Here is a 27,371-nt window from a genome sequence, read left to right on the forward strand (position 1 = left end):
TCAGTAGGCAGAATCAAATGATATAGAGACCATGAAGCACATAGCCTTTTTAAAGGCCCCTGGTCTTGCTATTGATTGGGTGGAAGCTATATTATAATACCCTAATTCTGTGAGATCATTAGTGATTTAGGAAGGTGCAGTAGAGAGATAGCAGTAGAAGCTAGGCTGCGAGAGGTTAAGAATTGAGTGGTAGGAACTCCCTCTTTCAGGAAGAGTATGATTAAGACTACTCTGTCAAGAATTATGGAGAAAAGATGAGAAAGAGGACAATCAGGCTGAAGAGATGTTTTCAAGAAGGGGGGACCTGATCACAACTGTAGGAGGAATAATTATTACTTCTAGAAGAAAGCAATAAATAATAAATAATGCAATAACAAATTGCAGTTACAAGATAAAGAGGGGATAAGTGATACAGCAAAAGTTCGAGAGGTGGATGGTAATCAAAAGCATAGAGAGGTTTGCCTTAGAAAGGAGGTCATGTTCTCTGACGTAAAAGGAGACAATTATTCACTGAAAACCGAGAACTTGAGAAATAGGGGAAAGATGTATCACTAGTATGAGAAACATGCTAAAGAGCCGATAAGCAATAACTAAAATGACTAAGTAGTTTGGTACACTGCAAAGGCTTAGGATGGAAGAGGACATTGTTCTTTTGGAAACTGGGACAAATCAGAGTAATATACGGAGAAGGGTAGATGTAGGTAAATTCACAGACTTCATTTTTGCCTCCTGATAACACTGGGTAGTTTTCCTTAGTCTAGCATACATTTAGCAGCTGCAGCTTTTTGAATAAGGATGACGCCCAGGGTCTGAGGGGATTCCCCATTCTGACAGTTCTAGGGTGCCCCTTCCTCTTCAAAACTAGCAACGACAGTGCCTTTTCTGGTTCTTGTGTCCCTTTTCAGGCAGCAGTAGATTACATATGCATTTATCCACAAGCATCAATAGCTCCCATCAAAGCAAAGAGCCAGCCCAGAGCAGAAGAACCTGCTAGTCTGGGCCAGCTGGAAGATTACAAGAGCAAGAGACACAAAGGGAAAGGTACTAGTCTCTGAGCCTGAATGAAAAAACAAACCCAACTCTGAACCCTGTAACTGTCCCAAGGGTGTTCCCTAGGACAGCAGCAGAGAGTTCCTTTTCCTCTCCCGCAGGACTTATATTGTCCAATCCAGACTTCTAACTTGGTGGAGCTAATGTTCACAAGTGTTCCCATCCCCCTTTCTTCTTTTTTGCACCTCAGAAGATAAATATTGGTATTTTAAACAGAAGGTTTCAATTTCCCCCAATCAGCAAACTGTTTAGGTATAAAATTTCTTTAATCAGAAAGGATTTATCTTCCTTCAACACAAATGCACACATTAAAATATATATATAAGTAGACATACATTCACACAAATTATAAACCATAGTCTCAAGTCCTGGATTAGGGCTTGAGAGGACGGACATCAGGAGCAATTGGAGGAAGGCTTCTCATCTGCTTTAGGTGTCTTACATTCATCTCTCTGGTCATGGTGGGTAGACCAGGAGAAGACAAGGTACAGCTCCAGTCTGATAGAGTTACTGGCAAACTGTGGCAACGAAGTCCCTCTCCAGATAGTTTCTTAGGATCACCAGGGATGACAGGAGTTGCAGTAGTAGGTAGGACTGGAGTGGTTGGGGCAGAGTGGGTGAAGGGCTGCACTCCATGCTGGAGGAAAAGGATGACTCCAATGCTGGTTCCAGTGCCTAAAGGACTATGGCTAAAGGAGATAGTACCTGGGGAACTTAGAGGGGGGTTGCAAATTGGAGTGGTGTGGATCCAAGTGAGGTTCATAGCTGGCCATTGAGGGAGGTGCCAAGGCTGCTTTGGTTTCAATACTAGATGTCCTAGCCGTGTCTGGTCCATCTTTTCCTTGGGAGGTGCAGGAGAAGAAGCAGTTGGATAACCTTGGTGGCTTGGAAAATGCTAGGGAGGGGGAGAAAAGAGGAAACAATTATATAAGAAAGCTTTCAGATTAACTCCAGCTGGTTGCTTAAAGCTTTGTTTTCCTTGGGAACTCTGCAATACAAATATAGCTTGTTTTATGCAACAGATAATTTCCTGCTAGACTATGATTAACGAAAAGTTTGAGTGATCAAATTATACTTTCATTTATTTAACAAGTACTTGAGGGCCTACTATGTACCACACACTATGTTAGGCACTAGATATCCAGACGTATACAAAATAAACAGTTCCACAGGTTAAAATGAATTTATAATTTGTAATTTATTTTAGAACTTCTTTTTTAAAAGTCTATTTTTAATTGGAATCATCATTTCTCAATTTCTGTATTTTAAATTCTAATTTCCTATGTTGAGTTGCTTAAGAAGTATAAATTAATATGCAGGCAACATCCTCCTGCTTATTTTTAAATCAATTATTCCCACAGCAATAATAATTTTGGTAGTTGAAAACAAGGACTATCCTTTATCTTCAGGAGACTTTCCCCTCCCCATCATTTGAGTGCCCCCTAAATACCCTGTTATTTGAAGGCACAGAAGATAGGTCACTTCCACACTAGGTGTAAGAATCTATCCAACACTCCATCTCTGGGTGCCCCATGAGTGCCCTCCTCCCCTCCTGGTGATGTACCTCTTATGACCAGTCCTTGAAACCCAGGCTTCCAAGAGGGTTTGGTACAAGGATCCTCGAGCAGGAGTAAAAAGAGGGAGAGGGAAAGGGTTTTAGAGGCAGCAGAGGAGAAAGGATTTGTAGAGAGAAGCTGAGGAATCTTCCTGCATGACTCATTTGGCCAGGTAAGAAGCCTTCTGTATTTATGCAGAAAGCAGCTAAGCTGCAACATGAGGGAGAGGGCTAAACTTCAAGGAGTTCTTCACAATGACCCAAACAAAATGGAATAAAAAACATCTAGGAATCAACACAATGAAGGAAGATTAGGCGTTCCCTTCCCTGAAAAAAACTTGTTGAAAAGAAGAAAAGACCCAGAAGAAAATGGAAGAGGGAGCCCATTTCTGCATATACACTTCATTTCCTTGGCTGTTTTCCCACCTCTTCCTCAGGTTTATAAGTTCTTACCTTGGTCAGCTGGTGCCTGCTACTACCCAATGATGACTTCTGGGCAGCTATATGAGGAAACCAAGTCTTTAACATCCCTTCTACCTGTAGCAGGGTCCCTAGATAACGCTCCCTGTAAAAAAGGACATTTTTTTTTTTAAGCTGTTAAGTGTAAAAAAAGCAACAAAACAGGACTGGAGATATTTCCTTTTTTATGAAGTACTTAGGAAAGAACCAGGGGGGACTTACCCCATCTGTGGCTTCTGCAGAACACCTACGATACGCTGGATCCTGTCCATTGCCACACTCTGCTGGAAACTGCTCAATCCTGGGGTCAGGGAGAGACAGAGAGATCAAGGATTGAGATTCAAGAATTTAGTCAGGTAAAGGAAGGACAGAAGGGGCTTAAAATTGATTCACTTAAAGAAATTAAGTCACAGAAGCAAAAAAAGAATAATCCAGGCCCCAAACAAAGATTTAAGAGAAACAGACATTTAAAACATTAAGAGAGAGAAAGATGAACCTAGACCAAATGAATGCAGCTAATCAGATAATTACCTCTCTCAAAGCGACCCATCTTGAGCCCATTCAGTAGATCTGTGAGAGGACGTATGAATCCTTGGAGTTCTCTGCACTGCAGAAAAACAGGACAAAGGCTAAGGAGGCTAAGAACTGCCCACACCAGGACTCAGTCTTCCTCCACCTCCAGATCTGGGAGCCAATACTATCCTCATAGGGGCCTTACCTCATAAGGCCCTTACCAAACAGCTGGGCGCTAAGCCACTCCAGTAGTGTCTCCTTTCACCTGCTTTCTCTTACCTTCTGAGCAAACAGCAGATCTCCTTCTGTGGTATAACCTTGGATGTTTAGACTGGTCTCCAATTCACCATCTCTTGGTCTTTTGACCCCAGATCCTGCCATGGGAGAAGCCAATCCCTGCTGTTCCGAGTGAGATGCTGTATGTTGGTTACTGGAAACCTTGGGTCGTTGCCTGCAGCGGATAGGACCAGGGCTGGGCCGAGCACCTGGCCTCTGCCCGACAGTGCCTAGGTTGGGGCCAAGGGTCCCCTTGTCCTCCCCCTCACTATCAGAGGGGAAGCCAAAGTCACTGTTCACTGGGGAGGTGGAAAAAGAGGAAGAGAGACAGTAGGAAGAATAGGAAGAAACGCTAGATGGAGAATCCATAGATTCAGAAGCAGGGACTGGAGAGCAGCTCCCGGAGTACCCAAAGATCCGAACCTGCAACTGAAGAGCAAAGCGAGGGAGTTTGAAACCAGAATCTGAGGATTAGGAAAAGGACTCGGAGACTGGGGTGTACTGTCAGGGATAATATCTCTCCCCTCTCTCCCCAATATTACCTGTCTCAAAGACAATAGAGAAAGTCATCTCCCCCGCCTCCTCCCCTCCATTAAGAACCTGGACGGCCTCTCTGACCTCCGCAGAGCAGCTCTTAGCCGACGCGGGCTCTGTTCTTTCTTTCCTGAGTTTAGAGTAAATTACCTGACTTGACACCTTCCCCCAGCCTGGTTGCTCGCCTGGTCTGTACCCAATCTGACCTCGCAGCGAGCCTATCTCTGCGGTCACGACACCAGCAAGCCGTAAATCTCCGGCACTCGAACCCAACTAGTGACCCTGTAGGAACCGCGCTCAAAGAGACCTCCTGCCTTTTCCCAATCTTTTCTATCAGGATACCTGCGGACCCTCTCCAATCGCGCCTGCCACGTGATGCGATCCCTCCCAACACCAAGATCGGCTTTCGGTCCCTAAACCCACTTCCTCCGGGTCTGATCCTCTCGCGCAGATCGCTCCCGGTCCTCCGAGTCTCCTCACCTGTGTTGGTCGGCTCAGCCTAGGCTGTCTCCAGCTCCTTCTCAGACTCTCCCAGTCTAGGCTACCCACCTCCGCCTCTCTCCCAGTAGGTCCCGCCCCTTCCCCCTCCCAGACACGTGCGGCTCGGCACGTGCTTTCCCCCTGCGTACACAGACCTCACATCCTCATTGGTTGTCTAGCCGGTGGCACGTGACCCTCGTTACTGAATTTCACATCCCATTTGCTACAGCATACAGGGGCTCGGCCAATAGAGAGGTAGTCAGGTGACGATTGGTTGGAAGGGAAGCATTCCGTGCTCCGCCCCTACATGCGGCTAGCAGAGAGCACCCGGTGATGAGAAAAGGAGGAGGATGGAAAAAGAGCGGAAAAGAAGCGAGGGGAGGAAAAGGGCGGAGCCCGTGGCCTTAAATAGGGTGGTGGTGCGCCGGAGACTCGTGGTTGGAGTGTGCAAGCTGGTTGTGTGACCTGAGGCGCGTGTCTCGAGATGTGGGATTCCTGGCTCCTCCTCGGGAGCCGACCTCTCTGCCCCCTCTTTGAGCGCCTCGGCTCACGAGTGCAGCACGTGGAAACCGTCAGCGACTTGGATCGGCAACGTGTGTGAGAGAATGGATGTGTGCCATAGTGTATCCTCTCCCCCCTCAGCGGCCCAGCCCTCGTGACTCCCGGGTCTCTGTTTCACTCTCCCCTCCTCCTCCTTCTCCTACAAGTTGGGTGCCTCCTGCCCTGCTGAGTGAGGAGGGTTGAGGACTGCTGCCGAGAACACCGCGTTCTCTCCGCGGCCCCCCCTGGGGCGCCTCCTCCAGCCCTTCCCTTTACATAACCCGTCACGCACGTTACCAGCTCAGATGCCAGCCCGCCTCGACTTTAGAGGTCAAAGCCGAACTCGGTTGTTCCTCACTTTTCTACCCGGGCTCCTTGGACCCTGCGCCCTGAATTCTGTGATTCCTAGCACAGGGAACAGAGTGAGGGTAGGTTCTTGATCTCCTAGGTTATGCCTTTGTCCAGCTTCAGTTTCATCGTTTGTCCGCTGGTGAAGATACGAAAGGCTCTGAAGGAGGGAGGTGGCAAGTCCGGAGTTTACTATTCGCTGCCTCTTGCGTTATTTAAAGTACAGTGTAGAGAAGGGGATAGGGATTCAGGGACTGTGGACTGATTGAAGCTGTGACATCGAAGAGACCACAAGGGGGCAGCCCAGTTCTGATTAGGGTCCCGAGGACAGAGAAAAAAAATTTTAAAGTATGTCCCTGCCTGCCCTAATTACTAACTGGAAAAGGCACATTGCTGCTGGTGAAGTGGGGGTAGGAGCGTGTAAATGGAGGAGGGTGTGAATTTTAAAAATCTATTCTAAGTAGTTTTTGATATTTTACATATGTTTAACAATGTGCTTATTTTATAAAAAGAAAAAAGTGTTCTAAATAAACCTCAACTCTTTCCCCAAACACATTGTCTCAACACCGTATATAATAAAGCAACAGAATAAGAGGGAATTATGGACTGTGGTAAACCTGTTGTCTGTGGGTGCTCTTCTCCATTCTTCCCCAAATTTCAGGTTTATTTACAGTCCTAATAATTCCCTTAAATTCTATTGTCACCTAACTCCTTTTCTAATCCCTTCCCACCCCCATATCCTGGTGCTCTCTTTAGTGTTGTGGCTTTAGAACAGACTCTCATGAAGGAGTAGAGAGTAACCAGATTATTTCATTTATTTTATCTTCCAATTTCATCTTCCCAAATCCCCATCCAAAGAGTCGTAGCAGCCTTCTCTCTCCTAAAAAAGCAAAGAAAGGGGAAAAAAAGCCCCACAGGGTCAGGGGACTCAGGAAATTGCTCCATGCCCCCACCTCGATGAAAACTCCACACATTTCATATTCTGAGCTAGATCTCCCCATGACTTCTCCTGGAAGATGTGTCCCCTCTCCTCTTCACTCCTTCCTTCTGCTAAAACTCTTCATGCCCCATAGTGTTTAGAATCTCAACCTAAATCCCTTCCCTGTAATACAGATTTCTCTTCCCTCCTCATTTCCCCAATGATTTCTCCCCTACATTAGGGAAACACTACCCCTCTGCCTCTGAACTTTGCCTCTTGACTCTACCGGTTGTAATGCCCCTCCCATTTTGCCCTTGGCACTTCCTATGCCTTAAATGACAGCTAGGCTGGAACCAGCTTTAATTACTCAAGGCAGACCGCAAACCTAGACAGGTTTCATTTCCATTCCACCTGCTTCTGCTCTACGAGGTCCTGAAATCCTCCCAGTTCAGAAAAAGTAAAGACTTATTACAAAAGTCCTTGCCTCAACATCTCCTAAACTTCTTTAAAGTTAGATAAGATTTTTCTAAATGTGATCCCTGTTCTTTTAAGCCACTGAGAATTGACCATGCTAGAAACACTAGCCAGAGATACTGGTAAAAACTGCTTCACAACTCCCCCAAGGCCAACGGCTGCACTCTCACCTTCTACGTGAAATACATCCCGCCCTGAACGAGGGCCCAGGACAGGAGGAGGGGAACAGGACTCTGCAGACTGGATGCAGCATCAGTCAGATCTGGACTCTGCTAAAATACAGACATCACACCACAGCAGGCCAGTGTCATCCTTCCTACCACCCCCACCCCCTCCGGAAGAATAGCCATCCCTTTACCCAACCTCTGTCTTCCTTTCCTCTGGACTCAGAGAAAGATCCAGCCCTCCTCCTCATCACTACAAGGAGTCCTTTCCTCTGTGCCTTTCAGCCATTCCTGACCATACCAGGGGAGGCCTGATTCAATTCAATGACATGTATTTCTTATCTGTTATGTGTATGACATTATGCTAGTCACTGTGCTAGGTGTTACAGGGGGGATATAAATATAATTGAGACATGGCTCCTGTCCTCAAGGAGTTTACAATCTAAAGGGAGCCTATGATATACTTTAAAAAATTTATCTGTCCTTGTTGTCAATCATCAGCTTTGCATTCCTACTGACTCCTCCCATCTGCGTTCAACTCATATTCAGGCTGTACTTTGCTCCTGGTTGCCCTTTCTAGCTGTTGCTTCTCTTTGTTCATTATCAGATTTCTCAAATGGTTGGTCTATACTATCCCTCCACTTCTTCACAACATACTCCCCCTTTAACTCCACAAAATCTAGCTTTTGCTCCAACCATTCAATTAAAACTGCTTTCAGGGCTGGCCCCGTGGCCGAGTGGTTAAGTTCACGTGCTCCGCTTCAGCGATCCAGGGTTGTGCCCATTTGAATTCTGGGCGCAGACATAGCACGGCTCATCAGGCCATGCTGAGGCAGTGTTCCATATGCCACAACTAGAAGGACCCACAACTAAAATGTTCAACTATGTACTGGGGGGATTTGGGTAGAAAAAGCAGAAAAAAGATAAATAAATAAAATAAAGTTAGTTGTTTAAAAAAAAAAACCTGCTTTCTTTGGGGTTACCAACGACCTCCTTCTCCTTGGTCTCTTGGTAGCTTTCGATTGATTATATTAAACTTTCTTTTCTAGACTCTACTTGGCTATCTGCCTACCTCTCCAATCAATTCTACTCCATGTCCTGGGATGATTCCTCCTCCTTCTACTAACTACAGGCACAGTCGTTGGCTTTTTGGTCTTCTGTGTATACTGGCTCTGCTAAGCTCATATACTTTTTTTTCCCTTCTTTTTTTAAAGATTGGTACCTGAGCTAACATCTGTTGCCAGTCATTTTTTTTTCTTCTTGTTCTTCCCAAACCCCCAGAACATAGTTGTATATTCTAGTTGCTGGTCCTTCTAGTTGTGCTATGTGGGATGCTGCCTCAGTACGGCCTGATGAGTGGTGCCATGTACCTGCCTAGGATTGGAACCAGCAAAACCCTGGGCCACCCAAGCAGAGCTCAAGAACTTAACAACTCAGGGCCGGCCAGGTGGCGCAGCAGTTAAGTTCGCACGTTCCGCTTCTCGGCGGCCGGGGGTTCGCTGGCTTGGTACGCCATGCTGTGGTAGGCGTCCCACGTATAAAGTAGAGGAAGATGGGCACGGATGTTAGCTCAGGGCCAGGCTTCCTCAGGAAAAAAGAGGAGGACTGGCAGAAGTTAGCTCAGGGCTAATCTTCCTCCAAAAAAAAAAAAAAGAACTTAACCACTCGGCCATGGGGCCGTTGCCAGAGCTCGTACACTTTTGCAACTGTGACTTTGCAGTTAGAACTGTAGCCCCGACCTAGTTCAGCTACCTTTAGAGCACCCTCATAGGCCTGTTACCATGAATTCACCTTGGCCAATGCCAAATTTATAACTTCACTCCTAAACCACTCTGACCTCCTACAGTTCCCATTTGGTCGACAATTTTCTCAGACATCCGTGTTTAAAACTTATAAGTTATTTTAGCTCTCTCCTCATTTATTGCTCATATGAAATTATCACTGAAGTAAGCTATTGTCTTCAAAATATTTCTTATTTTTCTCCTGTCCCTTGAAAACATCACTTCCCTAGTCCAGGCCTTTAATGAATTGTTTCTGGAAGGATGCAAATCTCATGAATCTCTCTCCACTTCATTGCATCCTGCATACAAGCAGACAAATAGTTTTTCTAAAATACTACTTTCATTGTCTTTACCATACCAAAGAACTTACGAGGCTCCCTGTTGCTTTTAAGTCCAAACTTCAGCCTGACATTTCAGACTTTCTATAATTTGGCCCTATCTTGCCATATATGAAATTACCAAGCAAATACTAGAAGCCTTGTAAATTTTATTTTTTAATTTTCCACTGTCCCTTTCCATACACCCTCTCCTTCAATCATACCCCATCCACTAAACATGCTATGCTTGTTCTATCCCCCTCATTTATGCAGTTTTTTCACTCTTGGAATATCTATTCTTCCTTCTAATTGCTTTCATCCTTTTGTAAGTTACCATCAGTCAAAAACTCAGTTATTCTTCAAAGTGTACCTTAAGCACAATCACCTCCTAAAAGTCTTCCAGACAACTCCACCCTATACTGATCTCTCTCCTTCCACTGCCTAAAGCACTTGTCTATGTCATATGCTTTTAAATTTATATGTAATTTAACATTGTTGCAACCTTTTTCATTTTTATCTAAATGTTTCATAAATGTAAACTTGAGTTTTATAAATACTTGAGGGCAATAACAACATCATAGATTTCTTTTCCATCATCATCAGCATCTTGCAGCTTTAGGCATAGGTTACATACACATTAAGTACTACTGCACTGAAATTTAGCTGCACCAAATATTCCCAGTGTTCTGTATACAGGCTTAGTATTAAATCTCAGTGAAAGACAACGGCCAAGGTGGGATGAACACCTGCATTGCAGTACTAGTTATTTGGTTCCCCCATCCACCAAAGCCAGGTATTCCAGTCCTCCCTCTGCTGCAAATCATCAGCCCTGGGATCTATCCAGGGTAAGGGATATCTTGTCTCCCTCCCCGCTTATACCCAGTCCACTCACTGGTTCCATTGTCACTGGTTTCACCGTTACAGGCTTCTGATGGTCTGCATGTTCTGTTTCAGGACTAATGGTAGTCTCTGCTGGTTCCATTACCTCCTTATCCAACCTGTTCTGCCCTCAGTAGGATTGGGAAACACAGAGTTATCATTGCCTCCTCCCAAGTTCCTCATAGATTCGTAGATTCTCTATTTAGAGTTCTTCTCTCCTTCACCCACCCCCCACTTCCTCCAGCCCCCACCCAAGACTTAAGCTCAGGCATCCTCCCTACTTTATGTTTGTATGGATTATGTACCCACCTCATTCACTAATTCCCTTAACTCAAAGACTGCCCCCCTCTCTCAGCATCTTAGCCAACCTACTTTATTCTCCTCCCCAGCGGTGGTTAACAAATCTGTTTCCGGCCCACTACTTAGTTTCCTTTCACCTAATTCATTTATGTTCCTGCTAATCACTTACATTTCAACATTGCCCAGTTTCTTTTTAACAGTTACCTATCCTGACCCACTTACGTGTAGAGATCACTTACCAGCCTGTCCTCTGACTCAAACAGGGAGTAATCAACAGTGAAATTTACACCAAAGTCATCTGGGGAGGAGGAAAAAATCAGTGGTAACAAGGAAAAAGGTAGCACTAAATCTAGAAATGAGAAGAGGAAGAAGCTGCTCAGAACACTTCAACTTGCTCAAGTTGTAAAATTTACTGATATAATCTAATTCTAAAGAACTTTAATGTCAAAAGTGTTTGTGAATGTGTATGCACTTATATTTTCAACCAGGTATCCAAAATAATTTACAGATTTGAAAATATTCAAATTGTTTCAACAAGTTTCCAAGGAATTAAAAATCACTAGCTTGAGAAATAACATCATGAGCCTTGATAGTCTTTGCTGATAGCCAAATTTCTCTCTGTCCGCGTTGCTCCATTGCAAAGAGAAAGACGAGACTTCAGACTAAGGGCCTCTCTCCATCCTGCTAAGGGCCAGAGCCTTACACATACTCACCATAATTGGGGGTGACTGTGTAATAATAGACCACCTGATAATAATCATCCTCTTCCAGTACTTCTTCATCCTCATATTCTTGTCCTATGGGGACAAGGACTAGAAGTCAAAGGGCACCTGGAACTCCTTAGCAACAGAAGGACGCCTGAAGTTGATCTCAGTTCTATCAGATTCCTTTCTCTTGGCCTCCCTTCCAAGGGTCCTACTATCTCCCTGCCTTTGCACTTTGAAACCCTTCTCAGTCTTCTGGGCTCCATATCTGTGATGAAGCCTGTTACTCTGTGCCCTTTCAATCCAGGAACTCCCAGAACAGAAAACAGATCATGTCACATACTGTAAACCCAAAATGAAAACTACACCTGAAAAAGATAGGAATCAGAGAGAGACCAGAAATCAAGAACCCAAAATCAACTATTCTGTATGCTCCAGACAGTATTATATTTTTAAAGGATCTTCTCTTATCAATGTCTCTCACAAATAAGGAACACACACACACCCTGAGGCTTTTAGACTTGGGTTTTAGTTTCAGGTTTACAGCTAATAGAAAAATCAGGAACAGGCCATTTAACATCCATTTTCTTAAAATGAGTCAACTGGACTAAATGATCCATCTGCATTAGTTTTTCTTCCTTCCCAGAACTAAAAATATGTGACTTTAACACAATTGTCAAGAATTCTAGGCCTCCTGCTAAACATTTCCCTAAGCTCCTTGAATGCTCTCCCTTAATACCATGAGATGACACAAGAATCTGGAGGAAAAGGAAACAATGAGAGCACCTGGGAGACTGGGAACAAAGGAGGGAAGGAGCCAAGCTGCTTTGGAGACCCTGTCCCTGAAGGCAGCCAGTTTTCCACTATCGTAAAGGCCATCCTCACTTCTGTCTTTACTAATACAAGATTTTTTCTCCAACTCTCTCGGAAAGAAGATACCCTGTCTTCCCTCACTAGCTTCAGACTGCCCACTTCAGAGTCCCCCTCTCTCCTTCACTCTCTTTAGTCCCTCTCACCTTGTTCAACTCTGTAGCGATGGAGAGCTGAATTCACTCTTGTTAGGACCTCCCCATGTCTGGGCTAATGGGCTCTATCCCCATCAGCCATCTCTTCTTTGACAGGATTCAGCTTTCCTCCCCCTTTCCAGGCTCGTTCTGGATCTCCCCTCCGCCCCGACAGTGGACTCAAGCACAGATGAGAGTTATCACTCACCATGGAACTGCACCTCTCACCCTCTCCTCATTTTCTTTTCTCCCACCCTATTTATGGTAGAATACCTGGCCCAAAAGCTCAGGGAGAGAAGTGAACTTACCTAGGATAAGTGGCACAGCAAGGATGGCTACAAAGAAGATATTCATTCTGGATTGTGCACTATTGCCGTGAAAGCGAAAAAGGAAATTACAGCGTTTCCCACCAAACTTAACCCCGCCTCCCGCCCTCCTCCAAAGCAGGGAGGGAGCTGCAGCAACTCTTCACTCAGTGGGTGGGATTCCCTGACCACTTGCTCATGGACTAGATCATCATCAGTTACTACCGGTCCAGTCCTCCGCCAGAGCTGCCCAGATTAAGAGAGACAAAGTGGGTTCTGATGTGGACACGTTCAGTGAGCTCCCCTAGCCCTAGATTAGATCCATTCAGGATTCTCACTGCCACTACCAAAAAAACAATGCCTCTCCCCTGCCCCCCAAAACCTAACCTACCAAGGAGCTTCCCTTCTCCCCTCCTTTCCTTCCTTCTCTTCCAGGCCTCACAAGAAGCTCACCCTTGGGGCCTCCCCGTGGCTGAGTGATTAAGTTTGTGCGCTCCACTTTGGCTGCCAAGGGTTCTCCCTTTCGGATCCTGGGTGCAGACTTACACACCGCTCATCAAGCCATGCTGTGGCGGTATCCCACATGGAGGAAGTAGAATGACCTACAAGGAGGATATACAACTATGTACTGGGGCCTTGGGGAGAGAAAAAAACAAAAACCAGGAAGATTGGCAACAGATGTTATCTCAGGGCCAATCTTCAAAAGAAAAAAAAAAGGCTTGCTATAAAAAAAAAAAGCAGCTCACCCTGCCTCTCACTGTCCCTCACTTACCATCACCATCCAGAGTTGCCCTTCTCTCTGAGGCTTGATCTCAGTCTTTCTTGAAAGTCAAAATGTTCTGAGGAAGTGATAAGCATTTTTCTTGACTGAAAATAGTCCCTCCCTTCTGCCTATCTTGGACTGCGAAGAGGAGCAATATCAACGCCATTGTCCGACTATCAAAACACCTGCTGCATTGCTTCTGATCAAAATCTCTCAGCCAAGGCCAGTTATTTCCTCTCTGGTAACTACTGACCTCACCTCACCTCTTTCTCAACTTTCTGGACACAGGATGGAGGAAGAGAGGAAGCAGATCATCTCTTTCTCTGCTGTGGATGCCACGCCCCTCTCCCACTTTCAGTCTCTTGGTGTGTTCCCTTCATTCCAACCGACAGGGTAGAGTTCATCTTATCCTTCTCTCTGCTTTACATTTCCCACTATCATTCAATTCTATTCAGAAACATTTAGTAGTATGTGCTAGGCGGTGTGCTGGGCCTAGTTCGATAGGCAATTCAAGGTTCACACACAAGCAAATAAGAAAAGAATACTATTATTTTTTTAAAAGGGGTTAATAAATATGTGTTCAACATCTACCATGAGCCAGGTAGGCACTATGCAAATCTCAGAGGAACCACACATGAATGAGATAGATTTGGTACCTGCTCTCATCAGTCAGCAGATGCTGTGGTAAAAACCCAAAGGAGAGATGAGAAGAGTTGTCTTAACCCTATCTCTTCCCCTTACTTGGCCTGCTAGGCTCAGAAGCAAGACACACAGAGCCTTGAGCACTGGCCAGGATGCTCCCACTCTGTCAACCTTATTGGGGGAGGATTTGCTTGGTGACTTTCCATGTAAATCTATACAATCTATTCCTATTTACATTGAAAAAATGTAGTGGTTAAGTTCGTGCGCTCCACTTCAGGGCCTAGGGTTTCGCTGGTTCAGATCCTGAGCGTGGACATGGCACTGCTCATCAAGCCATCGTGAGGCGACGTCCCACATGCCACAACTAGAGGGACCCACAACTAAAAAGTATACAACTATGTACCAGGGCGCTGTGGGGAGAAAAAAGGAAAAATAAAATCTTCAAAAAGAAAGAATGTAAACACTTATGTGGATGTCCATATATGCATTAAATCATAAATCCCTTCAGGAAGGAAAGAGGAAAGGAAGCCTGGTTCTCTCTGAACAATTTCTATGGGTTTTTGGTACTTTGATTACTCTCTCAAAAACAATATTCCAGGGGCTGGCCCAGTGGCACAGTGGTTAAGTGTGCACTTCTGCTTCAGGGGTCTGGGGTTCGCCGGTTCAGATGCCGGGTACGGACATGGCACCGCTTGGCAAGCCATGCTGTGGTAGGCATCCCACATATAAAGTAGAGGAAGATGGGTACGGATGTTAGCTCAGGGCCAGCCTTCCTCAGCAAAAAAAGGAGGATTGGCAGCAGATGTTACCTCAGGGCTAATCTTCCTCAAAAAAAAAAAAAAAAAGAAAAGAAAAAGAAACCAATATTCCAGATTCCTTCACTTTCCCATTCTGGTACTCTTTTGCCTAAACCTTCTCCCTAAGGACTAACCCCACCCCCATCTAAAATCGGTTACTATACTCTCCTCTCCTACTTTAACTTTCTTTCACTCTAATACAAAATGCTTGCCCCTTCCTCCAGCCTGAGGAAAAGACACCACTGAGGTTCACTTTCAGAAAATAAATAGAGGAAGTATGACAAAAGGAACTGAGTGACTTGGGCGGGGGTGGGACGCGGGTATGACACATGACACACACACGTGTCATTTTCCTTCAACCCCATCTCTCTAATTGCTTTTTACAGTTTTAACTCTGAATCCCCTCTAAGCTCCTTCCTAGCATTGCTCTCTTGCTTCTGATTCTCTTGTCATTACAGATGAAATCTTCATTAGCGATACCGTATTGCATGTTTCCTATACTAGTCTGTTCAAAGAGCTCCTACTTTTAAGTCTAACCTTCATCTCTTAGGCTGTAGCTCTAGCCCATTTCCTTTCATTCAAGTAAGAACAATACCCGTCCCTATCTCTCTGCACCCCTTATCCTGTGCTCTCTTTGTATTTATCCCTTAGGTTCTAACAGGATCTTCCCCCTCTACAGTTCTTCAAGAAGAGATGGGATTGCTACCACCCTTCCCCAGAAAATAACGAAAGGAAACCGCGGCCAAGGCCCAGCCGAACCCAGGAAACCGTGCCCCACCCAGGCCCAGTCCCTGCCCACACCCTTTAACCGGCTCCAGCCACTCCCGGGACCGAGGTCGAGGGCTCAAACGGGCAGCGGGACTACAACTCCCAGCAGGTTGTGCAACCACGCCCCCGCCTCCGCAGCTCCCGCCCGCCCCCCGATTCTCCATTGGCCTTCCGGGGGTGGGGATTAAATGGGAGGTGGCCGAGAGGCTGCGGCCGGGGTTTGTCCCCTGCTCGGCTTCCGTAGAGGAAGGCGCCCAGACCTGAATCTGGGATTTCGGTTCCCCCCCTACCCCTTCCCCGGGGTCCGGGGGTGACATTGCACCGCGCCCCTCACGGGGTCGCGTCGCCACCCTACGCGTACTCCCTAGCTGGCGTGCTCTTCCCATTCGCCTCTCTTGGCCCGGCCTCCACCCCGCCCCCAGCTGCCCAGCCATGGGGGCCGCGGTGTTTTTCGGATGCACTTTCGTCGCTTTCGGCCCGGCCTTTGCACTTTTCTTGATCACTGTGGCTGGAGACCCGCTTCGCGTCATCATCTTGGTCGCGGGGTGAGTAGGGGGTCGGGGAGACGTGGGAGGGCGCCGAAGAGAGAGATCCGGAAGGGGCTGGAGGAACTGGGGCTAACCTGGGAGCCTGAGTTGGGAGAGACAAGTGGGAGGTGAAGATTGGAAAGGGTCGAATCAGGGGTCTGGGTGATTTGCCTTCTACCGCAGTTGGTTTCCACCTTCCAGAGATCTCACAGATTCCTCCTATACTCCTCCCGGCGACGTCAGAGGAGGCCCAAGGCCAAGACTTGTAAGGGGGCTGTGCTGACCTCGGCCAGCCCTAAGGGAGAATCCAGGAATGGATACCTCGCCCTACTGTGCTCGTAGACTCTGGCTCTCATCGCTCTGAAGACTCTTTAATCAGATTTCTACCCTTTTCCCTGCGTCCAGATCCATACAGACTCTCTTGGTGGAGATACCTATCCTATCTCCTCCCTGTTTCCCTTACCATCCGGAAGTCTTAACTTCCACTTTTCATGCTGCAGCTTTGGTTGGTTCCCCTCCTTGATTTCTCTGGCTGCCCCTATCCTTGCCTGTCTGATTGCCCTTGTCTTTCCTCAGGGCATTTTTCTGGCTGGTCTCCCTGCTCTTGGCCTCTGTGGTCTGGTTCATCTTGGTCCATGTGACCGACCGGTCAGATGCCCGGCTCCAGTATGGTCTCCTGATATTTGGTGCTGCGGTCTCTGTCCTTCTACAGGAGGTGTTCCGCTTTGCCTACTACAAGCTGCTTAAGTAAGAAGATGGGATGGTCTGGAAGGGAGGGCAGAGGATTGCACTGTAGAAGTGGGGCAGCCCTGGTGGTGGTTTGGAAGAGGAGGCACTAAGGGAGGACATTAGAGGGAAAGGAGCATTCCTGCCTTCCCTCATGTTTTCCCCACCCTACCCCAGGAAGGCAGATGAGGGGTTAGCATCGCTGAGTGAGGACGGAAGATCGCCCATCTCCATCCGCCAGATGGCCTATGGTGAGCCAAGGGAGAGGGACTGCAGGAGGGAGTTGGACACCCCCTTCCCAGGGAAGTCTCTAGACATCCACATGTTCTAAGTGGCTTCTTGTTTTCCTTCATACCTGACTCCTAAGGAGAGGTGGTCTGGAGGGAGAGTAGGTGTGGGGGAGTTGTGACCTGGAATGGGGAGGGATCACTGGTAATCAGGCTATAGTGATCTCTGACATTGATGAGACCCTCCCTCCCCCCAGTTTCTGGTCTTTCCTTCGGTATCATCAGTGGTGTCTTCTCTGTTATCAATATTTTGGCCGATGCACTTGGGCCAGGTGTGGTTGGGATCCATGGAGACTCACCCTATTACTTCCTGACTTCAGGTAAGATCCACTTTCTGTCTCACCTTCATGCCCCAACTGTCCCTGGCCCTGATCTGATTTATTGGCCCTCCCTGGGAGACTTCTTTGGCTCACCATCTCAGGAGGCTGGGAGAAGATGAGGGATGTAGCTCATCCCCATCTCCCTCCCTGCAGCCTTTCTGACAGCAGCCATTATCCTGCTCCATACCTTTTGGGGAGTTGTGTTCTTTGATGCCTGTGAGAGGAGACGGTACTGGGCTTTGGGCCTGGTGGTTGGGAGTCACCTACTGACATCGGGACTGGTGAGTTGGGGATACCAGGGGCCTGAGTTAGAGAGAAAAGAATTTAATGGTGAGTGGGATGGAGGGGAAATATATCCTCACTTCTTAATGTCTTAAAACTTACCTTGGGAGGAGGAAGAAAGGTGAGTCTTTAGAGGTTTCTCACCTCAGCATCAGTTGTATCATCTGCTCCAGAGATGCCCTGGGGAGGAGTTTGAATGGATTAGTCAAATTGTAATGCAGCTGGCGTGAGGTGAGCAGGAGTGGCAGAAACCTCTTAGGGAGCTGAAAATCAAGTCTCCTTAGCCACAACATGTTGGTGCTCTGAAAGGAAGGAATGGGGGATTTGAGTGAGATATCTGGGGGAGATTTGGGTCAAAGGCACAAAGAGAATATGGAGATTAGGCAGAGGGAGAATCTAACCTCTCTTCTACTCTTACCCCATCCCCAGACATTCCTGAACCCCTGGTACGAGGCCAGCCTGCTGCCCATCTATGCAGTCACTGTTTCCATGGGACTCTGGGCCTTCATCACAGCTGGAGGGTCCCTCCGAAGTATCCAGCGCAGCCTTTCGTGTAAGGACTGACTACCTGGACTGATCGCCTGACAGATCCCACCTGCCTGCCCACTGCCCATGACTGAGCCCAGCCCCAGCCCGGGTCCATTGCCCACTGTTCTCTATCTCCTTCTCGTCGGTCTATCCCACTACCTTCAGGGTTTTGCTTTGTCCACTTGTGACCTTTAGTCTCTAGGCTTTACTAGGAGCAGTCTGGGTTCAGCCAGTCAGTGACTGGTGGGTTTGAATCTGCACTTATCCCCACCACCTGGGGACTCCCTTGTTGTCCAGGCCTCCCCATGTGTCAGTGCTCTGCTCTTACCCTGCCCAAGACTCACCCCCCTTCCCCTCTGCAGGCCGACGGCAGGAGGACAGTCAGGTGATGGTGTATTCTGCCCTGCGCATCCCACCCGAGGACTGAGGGAACCTGGGGGGGACCCCTGGGCCTGGAGTGCCCTCCTGATCTCCTCGCCCTGTATTGCTCCATCTCCAGTACTGGTCAGTGCAGGTTGCCAAGAAAAGGGACCTAGCTTAGCCATTGCCATGGAGATGAAATTAATGGAGGCTCAAGGGTAGACGAGCTCTGAGTTACCCAGTACCCCCTCCCCAGAATGGACATCTTGGTCTTTTTCTCAGGTCTGAGGGGAGCCATTTTTGGTGTGATAAAGAACCCAAACTGCCTTTTTTTGTGTGTATGGGGAGGAGGTATGTTGGAATTCTTCTCCTAACCTCCTTGGACTGTATTTTCCCTCCTCAAATTGCTCCTCGTGTCTGGGCTCATATCTGTCCACCTTTCCACATGGTCCCAGGCCTTGGTGGAAAGGAAGGAAGTGCATGTTTGGGAACTGGTATTACTGAAACTAATGTTTTAACCTCCTCGACCACCAGCGTCCCTCCTCTCCCCAAGGTGAAGTGGAGGGTGCTGCCGTGAGCTGGCCCACTCCAGAGCTGCATTGCCACTAGAGGAGTCAGACTACCATGACATTGCAGGGAAGGAGGGCAGAATTTTTTCTAGTTTTTAATTAGGGTGTGTGGGGGGCAGGGAGGTTTTCTATAAACTGTATCATTTTCTGCTGAGGATGGCATGACCCATCCTTTTAATCAAGGTGATTGTGATTTTGACTAATAAAAAGGACTTTATAATTGTGGGGGAACTTGGCTTTTAAGGGAGGGGATAACATGTTAATTTGCCCTCTTGCCTCTCTTGTCTGCCTTCCTTCCTAACCTGGCAACCTCTGATCCCCTCCGAGCATAGCTTAGGAGCAAGGGCAGAAATCTGGGCTGGTGGTCTAACATGTTAGAAACTATGGGTTAAGCATTTTCCAAAAGTGGATCTCCCCTTCCAGGAATTGGGTACCAGGAGTTATTCATCCCTGCTGCTTTTTCGCTATCCTTTGCCCGCTTCTGCCACCTAAGGGTTAAGGAACTCTCCTAATCTCAGGAGCCCCAAAGATAAGGCCAGAGGTGAGGTCAGACACTTTAATTTCCAAATATATTGAGCAAAAAAATAGAACCCCAACAACAGCAGCCTTTTTTTCTAAGAGGAGATCCTGCACTATATCTAGGGGAAGGGACATAAAGGTGAGGGGGTGGGGGACTTTGGGGTACATCCCCAACTTCCTGTAGAATTTAACTTGCTCTCTGCTTTGTCAACTTAGGGATTGTCTGATCTCCTTCTATATGTTTTGAGAGGCTGGAGGCTCTGCTGTTCTTCCTTAAATGAGGGCCTGTCCATGCCTCTCTGTAGGGGCTGTTCAGAGGAAGGAGGGGTGTCACCCTACAGCTCCTATAGTATTTTCTGGCCAATCTGTGTACCCTATTTTAGAAGCTCCCTCATAGGCATGACGGGAAGGCATCCATGATGTCCAAGAGGGAGTCTATGCCTCGGTGGCTCGTGCTGAGGTGAAGACCACACTTTTCCGGCTTCCCATCCTCTTCTTCCTGAAAGGGGGAATGGTTCATGGAAATGACTAGTGTCCTAGGTGAAACAGATTAGAGGTGGACTAGGAGAGTGCTTTTCAGTAGAAAAGAAAGGATTAGAAGAATGGAAAGTAGGACCTCACCGAATCTTTCTAGCAATGAAATAAACAGCCAGCAGAAGGCAGAGACAGCCAACCATGATTCCCACTCCTAGACTCAGCATTTCTCCTGGGAAAGACAAAGGTGGAAGGTGTCAGCCTAGGACTAACAGAGATTTTGAGCCTTTCCCTTACTCGCTGAGGAGTCCCCCACCCCATACCTGGGTAGAGCTGTCTTACCTGTGGTATACAAGAATCCTGCTGTAAGGGAAGAAAACTTAGGTCAGTGAGACTTCGCATCCCCATCCCAGCTGGGAGAAGCACACTGTACTTCCATGCCTGGGGAAATCACCTGGCTACTCGGGGTTTGGGGATGGTTCCCAGTCCAAGCAAGTCCTGGGAACCTCTTCCTGTCTTAGCCTTCTTTTCCTTCTCAGGGGCTCCCTAGTTGCTGCCATTGAGTCCCCCAGTTTCCCATCTCCTTTTCCGAGCCCTGTGCACTCACCTTGGATGAAAGAGGCAAAGACTGTTCGCTGATTGAGAGGCTGGGGGGCTCGGTAGTTCTGTACCAGGAGCTCAGGGGGCTCTCCTTCTGTGGAGAACAGTGTCTCCTGAAGCTTTTCCAGCTGAGGAGTAGAAGAGTGGCATTGGCGGGGAAATGTCACTCGCTTTGGGGAGTGGAAAAGGGTCTGAGGTTACAATGGTGTCTTTCCGCTCCCTCACCTCTCCACCACTTACCTGTTCCATTGAAATCTGGGCCCTTTGATTGAAGACTGTCCAGAGCACGCTCTGGTAGCAGGGGGGTGTGGTAAGCGAGCCATTGTAACGGAAGAACTGCCCCAGCTGAGGGGGAAGCAGCTCTCCCACGTTGAAGGGAGGCACGGAGGTCTTCTCATCTGGAGGAGAACAGACTAGGACTCATCTTCCTCTCACTGCACGCTAGCTTACCTAGACAGGGCTCCCAGAAGTGAAGCCCCCTGGCCCTAAAGCTCACTGCTTCATCCCAGGCGTCTTAGGGGAATTTTCCTTGAACTCTAATCGTACTTTGTCCTAAGATAGATTTTTAGGGCCCACCTTTATGCCTAATTTCATGCAGGTGACCCAGAATGTGTTCATAAGCTGGATTCTTAGTCTCGCCCACCTGGAAGGGGAAGAAAGGGAGAGAGTTTGGAATGAATCCATGTTCGCAATAAGACATTCATGTATAGAATAAATGGTCAGAGTGGGTTGCTGACTTGCCTTGGGAGGGAGACCACCAACAGACATGGGCAGAATAGGGCTGAGGGATACAGACGGAGTGGAGAGAGACCTGGGAGGGATTGGGGGCCACTGACCTCAATGAGGATGCCCAAGACAGCCAGGCCCTGAGGTCTCTGAGCAGCTTCACTCAAGCTATCATAGGAGTCAGAATCATAATGTACGATGTGGAGCTGAGGGAGGGGAGAGGAGATTGAATCATTTAATGTTTTTCTACTACCTCCTCTCAAAGGTTTTGACCCTAGCCACCAACACCACCTCTAGCATGCCCTCAATCTGTCCCATAAAGGTTGACCTTATCCACCAAGTAGGACTTTCCCCAGTTTCCAGATCCTTCCTTTCCCCAGCACCACCCATGCCTGTCACTGTTGCCTAGTCCAAGCTTTGCTCCCTGGTACCTCTGCAGCTGTGGCTTTGCTGTTGATCTGGTGCTCTGACCCCCCCGGGGCTCCTTTCTGACCCCAGTGCAGATGGAGCTGGGCAGCTACATATTTTTGAGGAAGTCCTTCCAGGTACAGGGCAGGAGGCAGAGAGAGTTGCACTGTGAGGAAAAGAGAGCAAGCTAGGGTTGATGGAGGAATGTGAACACATTCCCACCTGTGAGTTGCCACCACTTCTTGGGAGACTTGGCCAGCCTTTTCTCTCTCCCTCCCCCAGTAGCACCCAGCTCTTCCCAGAGGTCACTGCTTTTCTAGAACTTCTACCCCTTTCTCAGTCAAGATCAAGTTGATGCTATGATACTAATCCATCCATAGAGATCTTGATCACAGACATTCAGTTCCCTTTTTTGGCTGCTGGAGCCTCATCCCCATTCTCACATCTCCATATTTATAGATGAAGTCTTCTGAGAATTCAGAAGTTAGGAGAAGGCCTCTTTCCCTGCCTCCTAAGATTGGAACTGGAGCCTACACCCTCTTGCAGCCTGGGCTTTTTACCTGTGTGACCATTATTGTGCATGTCCAAAGGCTCAGTGCCAGGCTCGTCATATCCGTGGGGCTGCAGAGCAGGCAATTCAGGATCAAAAGTCACACTGTCCGTCTGGATATTTATGGGGGACTGGGCATTGCTTCCACACTCAGGGTAAGAGGCTGGCCAATGGTCTTGACCATGTGGACCTGGTGGGGGGAGTTACCATGGACATTTGTCATGTACTTCAGCCCCAGCCACACTTGAGCAACCCCCCCCCCCCCCCCCAAGTAATACATCTGTGTGGAGGTAGAAATGCTCTTCCCTCCACCCCAGTTGAAACCCCGAGTTGTGCAGGGCTGGGTGAGGTAGGAGTCCCTGCTGGGCTTGCTGCTGCAACTCCCTTCACCTCCCCAGAGGTAGTGATGATTCCCCGGCTCTCGTGATAGATGGGGAGTAATGGCTTTACTTACCTGTAGTTTGAGAGCAAGAAAGCTGAATAAGAGGAACAGGGGTGGGTAGGAAGCCTGTGTACCCAGGGAGCTGGGATTAGAGTAGGAGCAGGACAACTGGGAAGAAAATGACCCTGGAGAGAGGGTCTCTGTGGGACTGTAGCAAGTGGCCTTGGGATTCAGATCTGTTGACTTGTCATCATTCATGTCTTGCTCTCACACTGGACCTTGCATTGACTCTGGAATTCCGTTGTTATTAATCAGGAGTTCAAAGGAATTGAGTTCACCTCTAGCAGGGTCACAAACTCTCCTACCAGCCTCTTCCTCACCTGTGATCTCAAGCTCTGTCCTAATGCCAGATATGAATTGGAGGGTGGGATTGATTAGGATAAAGAGAGAGCCAGGAGGAGATTTGGCAGCTAAGCTCAGGGTTTCTTTCCCCACCCGGTTTCCTTTCCACTCCAGCTCCCTCACTTCCACCTGGATTGACTGAGGACATAACTGGCTTTTCTGCTGAATCAGGAGGTGTGGGATTTGATAGTTAGAACAGAGTCCAGGAATTATATATGCAAAACCTAGGACAAGAGGAGATGGGGAAGGGAGGAGCTAGGGTGAGAAGCTAAAGGAAACCTCCCCACCCACACGGCAACAGTCTTTCTGCCAGGTGAAGAGGTCCCAGTGTGCAAGGGGTGTCGTAGGTCTTGGGTTCTGCTCTCACCCTCATAGGTCCAGTGTTGACCTGCAAGGCAGAGTACTTTGAGTTACAGCCAGTGCAGCCTGGAGCAGCGCCCTCCTCCACTCCCCTCTCTCTTGGGCACTCTGCACTGCTTCACCTCCCTCTGCTCTTTCTCCTCCCTCCACTCCAGCACTTCCCAGAGGAAGCCCTGAAACTGGACACCTCGGTGGAAAGGTGGGGGGGGGGGGGGGGGTCTATTTAAAATCACCAGCCAGGCTGTCCTTGTGTTTGCTAAGTAAAGGGGGAGGAGAAATGAAAAGAGATAAAGCCCAGAGACTAAAATTAACCTGGATCCAAATGTGCAGTCTGCCCAACGGTCAGTTTTCTCCAGCCTCTGCCAATCCAATCTAACACTTAGAAGATTGGTGTGAGGTGAGGGTGTGGGCAGAGGGTTTGGAGGAAAGGGACTAGAACAAGCGGAAGGAAAGAAGTTCAGAGTGGGGGGCGGTGCTGCTGAGGGGAGAAGAGCGATTATTCCTTTGCTTTGAAGCGTTGCAGAATCAGGGCACTGAGCTGTAAATTCCCGTTTAAGTTCCTCCTTCTGGTCTCAGTCACTCTAAAGGAAACATTCTCCATCACCAGGATTTCCAGTTGGCTAAGGAAGGCAGGAGTCAGGGCAGGGTCCACTCCACATTGAGGGTGGTGGGTGGCCACAGGCAGCCAGGCTGGCAGGGACAGGATGAAAGTGAAGCATTGTGTGTGGAAAAAGAGAGCTGCCAGCTGGGTCACGTGCCAGGCTCTCGTGCAGTCCTGTCTCGGGCTGAAAGGCCGGGGGTCTGCTGGTCGAGACCTCATCCAGGGCCAAACTGCTTCAAGGGAAAAGGGAGGCCTTCTTGCGGGTTTTCTCTACATTATTCAAATTGCTGGAGACTTTGGAGAAAAGTCTGAAATTCCTTCCTCTGTGTTTCTTGTTCCCTTAAATTCCTCAGACTTCTAAGATATCCTTGATCTCATCCCTGGACTCTTCTGCTGGCCCATCCCTTGGTTCAGACGCCCTGAAAAGCAGCCCAGGGGAGGGCTGGTGGCAGCCTCTCGTTTGCCAGCTCAGTGGGACACCCCAACAACTTGAGTTCCCTGGTTCTGTGCAGGCTGGCAGCCTTGCCCTTCACCACTCACTAAATCCTCAACACACTAATTCTACATCTCTTCCTCCTCTTTCCCTATTTTTTTCCTTTTTCCTCAGATGCAATTTGCAACTCTCCATTTGGTTTCCCTTGCCCTGACATCATCCTCTCTGCATTCCCCTTTCGCTCTCTAGACACCACTGCCCACCCCTCCCCCACCACATTCTGTTCTTCCAACAGATCTTAATTACACACCTACTATGTGCTGGATACTGGCTTAGCCACAGGAAACACAGAAATGGGGGGTAGGGTTCCTGGGGACACTCCTGGAGCCCCTTGGTCTGTTCTCCCAAGAGTCCCTCCTCCTCTCCTGGGGGCTCCTGAAAGTCCTTTGTACACTGTAAAGGGCCCAACAACGTTGACTATTATTGCTACTGGTTTTAGGGAAAAACTGACGAATTTGTCTCCCTGTAGAATCAAGAGGGGACCTCAGCCATGAGGTTCATGGTTGAGGACTAGGGTCTGAGTTAGGCAGGAGGTGTAGGGTATACCCCCACCCCCCATCAGCCCTCTATATTTCACTCCAGGCCTCTTTGGCTCCATAATTGGAGGAGTTTGTAAATAAAGAAGGCCAGGAGGGCTGCCTGGGACTAGGGCAGTGAGGGAAAGGGCTCCAGAGAGAAGCTGTAGCCTGCAAAGAGATTCCCGCAGTGTGTGTACACATCCTGCCCCCGGCTGGTTCTCTCCTATCTCCGCAAACAGCAAGGCTGAAAAGGCAAAGGGAAAAGAAGGAAAGTGGTCTCCTTCCCACTCCTCTCTTTCTCTGCATCCCTGAGCCTATTATTCTAGCCCCGAGGCTTCCTTTTACACTCCTCCCTCCGGTTAAGCATGCATGGCGACTTGTGGACATCAGCACAGACACACAGACATCCAGATGTACCTACCCCCGTCTGCAGCCAGGATCCAAAGCACCTCTAGCAGGAGGCTGAAGAACAACATGGTATCCTCAGAAGGAGCACAAGGTACTGGGAGTTTGGGGACTAGAGGACTAGGGCAGGCAGAGAGAGGCGGGGAGGGGGAGAGAGAGAGAGAGAGGGAGAGAGAGGGAGAGGAGATTCCTGAAGTTGAGTGTATTTATTTTTTTCTCTTGCTATTTCTATGTCTCTGCGGGCTTCCAGGGGATTTGGTTTTCCTAGGGTACCGTGGGTTTCTGAGTCCCCAAGACAAAAGTCCTGCTGCCTCTCTCTCTGTTCTCTTTTTTATCTCCGTCTTGCAGTCTTCCCTCCACTTGCTGGCCAGCGACTTCACAATTGCCTCCTGCTTTTAAGGTGGCTCTGAAAGGGTGTACGTGGGGAGGGGGAGCTGCCTGGGTTGCTGGCGAACAGCTCCTTAAATAGCCGATTAGGCACGCAGGATGGCCCTGCTCACAGCCGAGCGCGGCGGGTTTCACAGGAGTCCTGGCCCTGGCTCAGGAGCCCAGCTGGGGTGAGCTCTTCCTTCCTCTGCTGTTCACACAGACACTGTTCAGATGAGTGTCCCCTGGAGTGGGCAGGGGCAGGGGCAGGGAAGGCGAGCTTTGGGGTTTAATCCAGCCTCCTCAGGGAGACACTGGGTTCTCATTCCCTGTCTGGCTTCTTTGAGGAGCAACTCCTTGGGTAGTACGGGCAGATGGTGGGAGGACCTGTTCCCAGTCCCCTGCAGAATTTGAGCTGCCCTGGAATAGGAAGAGTCCAGAGTTAGGAGAGAGGTAACAAGAAGGAGTTGGGAGACTCTGGGTGCTGGGGGAGGGTAGGAAGTCAAGGACTAAAACCTGGGTTGTGGCGAATAAGAGAAGTGAGGCAAAGAGAACTTGTTTGGAGTAATCTCTTTCTCCTGCGCCTGTCACCACCCCCTTCCCACGGTGAGGCCTGGGTCCACGTGCCTGTGTGGCCTGGGTGGGGGGTGGTTTGTTTGCTGTATAAAGCCCATTTGTATGCCCAGTGGGGGAGGGGCTGCAGTAGCACCATGGAGAGACAGCGGCTCCAACTGCCAGGCCCAGCTACCTCCCTCCCCAGGGAGCCCAGATCTAGGGCGGCTTTTGTCACTGAAGAGGACACTGACCCCTGGCAGGGAGGCCAGCGCAGGAGGAGAGATGGGGAGACCTTAGAAACAATCGCTCCCACCATCAAAAAAAGGGCAGACTCCAGAGAAAGGGGGGGAGGGAGCAGAGAGACCATGTGATCCAGCTGGAAGAGGGGCCCGGGGTCTTCCCTCCCGCCCAACAAAGGGCTGAGCAGGACGTGTTGGGCTGAGTGAAGCCTGCCACCAGGAGCTGGGAGCTGGGCAAGTGGAGCATAGAGGCTGCCGTGTCTCAGGAATGTGGGCTGGTGCTTGTTCCTCCACGGGACTGGAAATCCCGATCGGAATGTACATCCTAAATCCCTCATTAGAGAATGTGAAACTCACAGATAATTTCATGCCAGACATTGAAACCTCTTTCTTCTCCATACCCTTCACCAGAGTCACCAGCCAGGAAGATGCACCTGATTGAGCTCCCTCTGCCGACCTTCCTCCTGCCAAGTAGCAATAAATAGCCAAAACAAAGGGAGCAGAAGCTAAATAGGGAGCAGGATGAAAGCCAAATGAGCAGAATAATGCACGTCCTGGCTCATCAGCGCCTGCAGAGGCAGGAGCCCGCCGTGCCTTTCTGT

At 48.6% G+C, this 27,371-nt stretch overlaps 4 protein-coding genes across 18 annotated transcripts; 1 reads left to right on the forward strand and 3 right to left on the reverse strand.

Moving 5' to 3' along the window:
• Nucleotides 1-1,303: 1,303 nt before the first annotated feature.
• CIART (circadian associated repressor of transcription) lies at nt 1,304-5,499 on the reverse strand. 3 transcript variants are annotated; one of them, XM_046683469.1, is made up of 6 exons: nt 5,023-5,499; nt 3,857-4,282; nt 3,596-3,671; nt 3,287-3,365; nt 3,059-3,170; nt 1,304-1,945 (listed from the first exon to the last, which is right to left on the reverse strand). In XM_046683469.1, exons 2-6 carry the CDS (start codon nt 4,220-4,222, stop codon nt 1,424-1,426), a joined length of 1,155 nt encoding a protein of 384 aa, XP_046539425.1. In that variant the 5' UTR covers nt 4,223-4,282; nt 5,023-5,499; the 3' UTR covers nt 1,304-1,423. The 3 variants fall into 3 exon arrangements, with proteins under 3 accessions (XP_046539425.1, XP_046539424.1, XP_046539426.1); XM_046683468.1 differs by lacking the exon at nt 5,023-5,499 and adding an exon at nt 4,868-4,957; XM_046683470.1 differs by lacking the exon at nt 5,023-5,499 and adding an exon at nt 4,730-4,752.
• A 1,055-nt stretch (nt 5,500-6,554) lies between these two features.
• On the reverse strand, nt 6,555-14,709 carry C13H1orf54 (chromosome 13 C1orf54 homolog). 5 transcript variants are annotated; one of them, XM_046683483.1, is made up of 8 exons: nt 13,375-14,709; nt 13,149-13,204; nt 12,606-12,664; nt 11,303-11,386; nt 10,829-10,887; nt 10,303-10,413; nt 7,319-7,417; nt 6,555-6,635 (listed from the first exon to the last, which is right to left on the reverse strand). In XM_046683483.1, the coding sequence occupies exons 1-7, from the start codon at nt 13,381-13,383 to the stop codon at nt 7,322-7,324; spliced, it is 474 nt and encodes a 157-aa protein (XP_046539439.1). In that variant the 5' UTR covers nt 13,384-14,709; the 3' UTR covers nt 6,555-6,635; nt 7,319-7,321. The 5 variants fall into 5 exon arrangements, with proteins under 5 accessions (XP_046539439.1, XP_046539438.1, XP_046539436.1 ...); XM_046683482.1 differs by having other exon boundaries at nt 7,319-7,420; XM_046683480.1 differs by having other exon boundaries at nt 10,829-10,938.
• A 75-nt stretch (nt 14,710-14,784) lies between these two features.
• Nucleotides 14,785-19,396, forward strand: APH1A (aph-1 homolog A, gamma-secretase subunit). 2 transcript variants are annotated; one of them, XM_046683478.1, is made up of 7 exons: nt 14,809-16,117; nt 16,676-16,846; nt 17,003-17,076; nt 17,310-17,432; nt 17,586-17,713; nt 18,144-18,267; nt 18,605-18,819. In XM_046683478.1, exons 1-7 carry the CDS (start codon nt 16,005-16,007, stop codon nt 18,667-18,669), a joined length of 798 nt encoding a protein of 265 aa, XP_046539434.1. In that variant the 5' UTR covers nt 14,809-16,004; the 3' UTR covers nt 18,670-18,819. The 2 variants fall into 2 exon arrangements, with proteins under 2 accessions (XP_046539433.1, XP_046539434.1); XM_046683477.1 differs by lacking the exon at nt 17,586-17,713 and having other exon boundaries at nt 14,785-16,117; nt 18,605-19,396.
• Nucleotides 17,619-25,995, reverse strand: CA14 (carbonic anhydrase 14). 8 transcript variants are annotated; one of them, XR_006891668.1, is made up of 13 exons: nt 25,626-25,992; nt 23,524-23,620; nt 22,459-22,638; nt 21,922-22,064; nt 21,601-21,696; nt 21,341-21,407; nt 21,005-21,162; nt 20,772-20,892; nt 20,507-20,527; nt 20,312-20,396; nt 20,064-20,189; nt 17,859-17,894; nt 17,619-17,735 (listed from the first exon to the last, which is right to left on the reverse strand). XR_006891668.1 is itself a non-coding variant. In XM_046683475.1 (12 exons), the coding sequence occupies exons 2-12, from the start codon at nt 25,678-25,680 to the stop codon at nt 20,126-20,128; spliced, it is 1,011 nt and encodes a 336-aa protein (XP_046539431.1). In that variant the 5' UTR covers nt 25,681-25,729; nt 25,883-25,978; the 3' UTR covers nt 19,510-20,125. The 8 variants fall into 8 exon arrangements, 5 of the variants coding, with proteins under 5 accessions (XP_046539431.1, XP_046539429.1, XP_046539427.1 ...); XR_006891666.1 differs by having other exon boundaries at nt 17,620-17,735; nt 17,817-17,894; XR_006891667.1 differs by lacking the exon at nt 17,619-17,735 and having other exon boundaries at nt 17,883-18,016.
• Between the last annotated feature and the right edge of the window lie 1,376 nt (nt 25,996-27,371).

This window comes from Equus quagga, chromosome 13 (assembly GCF_021613505.1).
Source record: "Equus quagga isolate Etosha38 chromosome 13, UCLA_HA_Equagga_1.0, whole genome shotgun sequence".
NCBI classification, from domain to species: Eukaryota; Metazoa; Chordata; class Mammalia; order Perissodactyla; family Equidae; genus Equus; species Equus quagga.

What these genes read in the sequence shown, in the direction of transcription:
- APH1A (XM_046683477.1), top strand. Translation starts at nt 16,005, where the DNA reads ATGGGGGCCGCGGTGTTTTTCGGATGCACTTTCGTCGCTTTCGGCCCG. An exon ending in GTCATCATCTTGGTCGCGGG is followed by an intron (nt 16,118 to 16,675) that starts GTGAGTAGGGGG and finishes GTCTTTCCTCAG; the next exon opens with GGCATTTTTCTGGCTGGTCT. An exon ending in GCCTACTACAAGCTGCTTAA is followed by an intron (nt 16,847 to 17,002) that starts GTAAGAAGATGG and finishes ACCCTACCCCAG; the next exon opens with GAAGGCAGATGAGGGGTTAG.
- C13H1orf54 (XM_046683479.1), bottom strand. An exon ending in TGCTGTGCCACTTATCCTAG is followed by an intron (nt 11,387 to 12,605) that starts GTAAGTTCACTT and finishes TTGTCCCCATAG; the next exon opens with GACAAGAATATGAGGATGAA. An exon ending in CACAGTCACCCCCAATTATG is followed by an intron (nt 10,939 to 11,302) that starts GTGAGTATGTGT and finishes TCTCATTTCTAG; the next exon opens with ATTTAGTGCTACCTTTTTCC.
- CA14 (XM_046683471.1), bottom strand. Translation starts at nt 23,605, where the DNA reads ATGAGGGTGAGAGCAGAACCCAAGACCTACGACACCCCTTGCACACTG. An exon ending in GCAAAGCCACAGCTGCAGAG is followed by an intron (nt 21,697 to 21,921) that starts GTACCAGGGAGC and finishes CCCCTCCCTCAG; the next exon opens with CTCCACATCGTACATTATGA. An exon ending in TCTTGGGCATCCTCATTGAG is followed by an intron (nt 21,408 to 21,600) that starts GTCAGTGGCCCC and finishes TTCCCCTTCCAG; the next exon opens with GTGGGCGAGACTAAGAATCC.
- CIART (XM_046683469.1), bottom strand. Translation starts at nt 4,222, where the DNA reads ATGGATTCTCCATCTAGCGTTTCTTCCTATTCTTCCTACTGTCTCTCT. An exon ending in ATCTGCTGTTTGCTCAGAAG is followed by an intron (nt 3,672 to 3,856) that starts GTAAGAGAAAGC and finishes GTTTTTCTGCAG; the next exon opens with TGCAGAGAACTCCAAGGATT. An exon ending in GATGGGTCGCTTTGAGAGAG is followed by an intron (nt 3,366 to 3,595) that starts GTAATTATCTGA and finishes CCCTGACCCCAG; the next exon opens with GATTGAGCAGTTTCCAGCAG.